Source organism: Lynx canadensis, chromosome B4, assembly GCF_007474595.2.
Source record: "Lynx canadensis isolate LIC74 chromosome B4, mLynCan4.pri.v2, whole genome shotgun sequence".
In the NCBI taxonomy this organism is placed as follows: Eukaryota; Metazoa; Chordata; class Mammalia; order Carnivora; family Felidae; genus Lynx; species Lynx canadensis.
In genome coordinates, this window is record NC_044309.1 from 130,402,358 (window position 1) to 130,405,626 (window position 3,269).

The following is a 3,269-nucleotide window of genomic DNA, read 5'->3' on the forward strand; positions in this document are numbered from 1 at the left end:
TTTTGGGATGAGCACTGGGTGTTGTATGGAAACCAATCTGACAATAAATCTCATATATTAAAAAAAAAAAAAAAGTGCGGGTCGGGTGAACTCCTGGTTCAACCTCCTCACAGTGGCCTATGAGACCCCTGTCCTTCCTGCCGGTCCTCACCCAGACCCACCTGCCCCCACCTGCCCCCTGGTGCCGGCCGTTCTCAGGGCTCCCTGGGCAGCTTCCTGTGCGCTTAACCGAACACCTTTCTCCTCCGCTTTGTTACTGCCCACCTGTCCTCCCAGCCCCAGCTTAGATATAGCCCCTCCTCTGGACGCCTCCCAGACCGTGCCTGGCTAGGCGTCTCCTCTGGGCTGCCACCGCCGTTGTGCCTCCCCTCCCATGTCGGCTCTTAGCACCGTCTCCCCCCACAGAATGTTCTCTTTTCATCTTTGTAGTCCCTTTGCCCAACTCAATGCCTAGCATATAGTAGGTGCTCATAAATGTGCCCTTGGATGAATGAATGAATGAAGGAATGAAGGAATGAAGGAAGGAGCAAATGAACCAACCCTTGATTTACTCTTCTCCATCATCCCCTCCATCCAGTCACTTTCCATCTGAGCCTCAGTTTCCCCATCTTTAAATTATCCGCACGGTCCTGCTGGCCTGCCTCCAGATTGTAAATCATGTGCCCGTCTTTAAAGCCACCACCTTTATGGGGCGCCTGGGTGGCGCAGTCGGTTAAGCCTCCGACTTCAGCCAGGTCACGATCTCGCGGTCCGTGAGTTCGAGCCCCGCGTCAGGCTCTGGGCTGATGGCTCGGAGCCTGGAGCCTGTTTCCGATTCTGTGTCTCCCTCTCTCTCTGCCCCTCGCCCGTTCATGCTCTGTCTCTCTCTGTCCCAAAAATAAATAAACTTTGAAAAAAAAAAATTTTAAGCCACCACCTTTAAGGGGTGCTGGGCATGGCTGCAGTTATGCCAGCCTGGGCCTATAGTCACGGAACAGAAGTAGCCTCTAGGGATGGTCAGTTTAGGTGGGAAGGGGAGAAACCCCCCTGCTGCTGAGAGGCCGTAGCAGGAACAGCAGGGGGCCTGGGGTCAGGTGGTCCTAGGTTCCAACCCTCTCTGGCTGTGTGACTTTGAGCAACTGCTAAAAAAAAAAAAAAAATGTCTCTGTGCCTCAGTTTCCCCATCCATAAAATGGACCGTAATAGCCACCCTTCAGGGTGTCCGACGGAATACATGAGACCACGTTCCCTAAAACCCAACGTCGATGTAGAAAGTGGTAACAATTAAGAGCGCTCCCCAAGCCCCCTCCGCCCCACCTCCGTCCCAGGAGCGGAGGTCGGAGCTTGCCCGTGGGGCTGTTGGGTTCCTAGCCTGCCCCACCACCTCACCCATATCCCCCAACGGAACATCCCCCCCCCGCGACCTTCGTTCCCTTTAAATACGTCATGCAAGGAGGGAAGGGCCTGGAAGGCAGGAGCCACCCGCTTCTGTGACAGGCAGCCCCGGTTCACCCCGGGACCAGAGGGCCTCCCGGGTGGAGCCCTGGGGCCCTCTGCCCCGCCCCCTCGGGGCCCGGAAGCGGCGGGAGGTGGCCCGCACCCCGACTCCCTAGACCTGCCCCCCACACCCCCCCCCCAAGCCGGCTCACCGCCCTCGCGCAGGGCGCCCCAGCCCGTGATCCAGCAGTGCAGGCCGGGCTCGAAGAAGTGGGAGCGCGCGGGCAGGCAGACGGGGCGCACGGCGGGCGAGCGCACCACGGGGTGGTCGAGCTGCAGCAGGGCCACGTCGTAGTCGTGGCTGTCCTCCTCGTGGTAAGGGTGCAGGAGCAGGCGGCTCACCTTGAAGGACACCTCGCCCGGCCAGCGCGAGCTCTGCCACACCTTGCCCAGGAACACGGTCCACAGCGCCGGGGAGGCCATGCTGGGGGTGGGGAGGGGGCGCGTCCTCGCTCAGCCGCGGCCTCTCCGGTCCCAGCCCCTGAGGAGAGCCAGCTTCCCCACGTGGGCCGCGGGCCGCCACACCCTCCCTTCCCCCCCGGGTAGCTGGTGGGGGGGGGGGTACAGCGTGGGTGCTGGCGCCAGAATCCACCTGCCTGGGTTCCAGTCCCAGCTTCACCCCTGCCTCCGTGTGTGTGCGCCTCTCTAGCCCTCAGTCTCCCCGTCTGTGAAATGGGAATAGCACCTTCTACTCCTACGTTACTGGGGGGATTCAGTGAGACTGTGCGTGTAAAAAAATCAGCACAGCGCCAGGCAGTGACGAACATTTCTCTCCTTTTTGTCCCTGCGCTTTACAGATGGGGCTGCTGTGAGCTCGCTGAGACCTGCCTAGTCCTCACTGGGGAGGGGAGGGGGCTCCGAGTGTGGAGCAGTCAGCAGAGAAGGGGCAGTGAAGACCCCCTCCCCACTCCCCCGCCCCCGATGTCAGGTCAGCGTCCAAACCTTTCTTTACCTTGCCAGCTGCGGGGAGCCAGGGAGGCAGTGAGAGAATGAGGTGGTCAGACTGCACCCAGAAAGAGCCCGCAGGCACCTGGGCAGGGAATGCAAAGCGGAGCTGGGCTCTGGGCTGCCTGGGGTGGCCCGAGGCGCTGGCGATAGCGTGGACGGGCCACGGCTGAGCGTTGGCCGGGTGCACCGAGAGAACTTGGTCTCTGGCTCTGGATGTAAGGAGCAGGGGGTGGGGCGCCCCGATGGCTCCTGGCCTTTGGCTGGGGGCTGTGTAGACCCAGGACAGAAGAGGAGGTGTGGGAGGGGAGTCCAGGGCTGGCTGTCCTGGGGGTGAGGTGGGGCGGGGAGGGGGGGATGATGGGCAGGGGATGGGGGTGGGGGGGGAGGAGGTGTTGAGAGCCCATCGTGCAGATGGAGAAGACCTCTGTGGGGCTGGGTGACATGCCCCTTCTTGGCTTCTTTGGGCCCCACTCACCAGGTCGGGGGGCAACCTGGCAGAGGGGGGGCATGGCCTATGGCCAGGTCGGGCAGTTCTGTTCTCGGCTGGTAGCCCTAGTTTCCGGCCCAGCTCCCTAGCAGGAGCGCAAGAAATATTTCTGAATGAATGAGTAAATGAGTGAGTGGGGAATGAATCACTGACCCAGCTTGAATCGAGATACTGGAAGTAGAGCAGAGAGGTTGAGCATCCTTTCTGGGGCCGCAGACTATGTTCACGGTGGAGCCAGGACTGAACCCAAGGGTCAGAACAGCCCGTCTGTTGGGCTTCCACACCCTTCCTTCCTGCCTGCATCTCAGACCCGCTGTCCACCCCCTGCCATGGCCTTCTCCACCCCGTCTCTTGTGGT

At 61.1% G+C, this 3,269-nt stretch overlaps 1 protein-coding gene across 1 annotated transcript in view; it reads right to left on the reverse strand.

Moving 5' to 3' along the window:
- Window positions 1-1,151: 1,151 nt before the first annotated feature.
- TMPRSS6 (transmembrane serine protease 6) overlaps window positions 1,152-3,269 on the reverse strand; it is a 35,062-nt gene continuing 32,944 nt past the window's right edge. The window contains exons 16-17 of the mRNA XM_030322312.1: window positions 1,629-1,900; window positions 1,152-1,228 (exon numbers count right to left, since the gene is read on the reverse strand). Of these exons, the coding sequence (XP_030178172.1) occupies window positions 1,152-1,228; window positions 1,629-1,900 (349 nt within the window). The remainder of the gene's footprint in view (window positions 1,229-1,628; window positions 1,901-3,269) is intronic.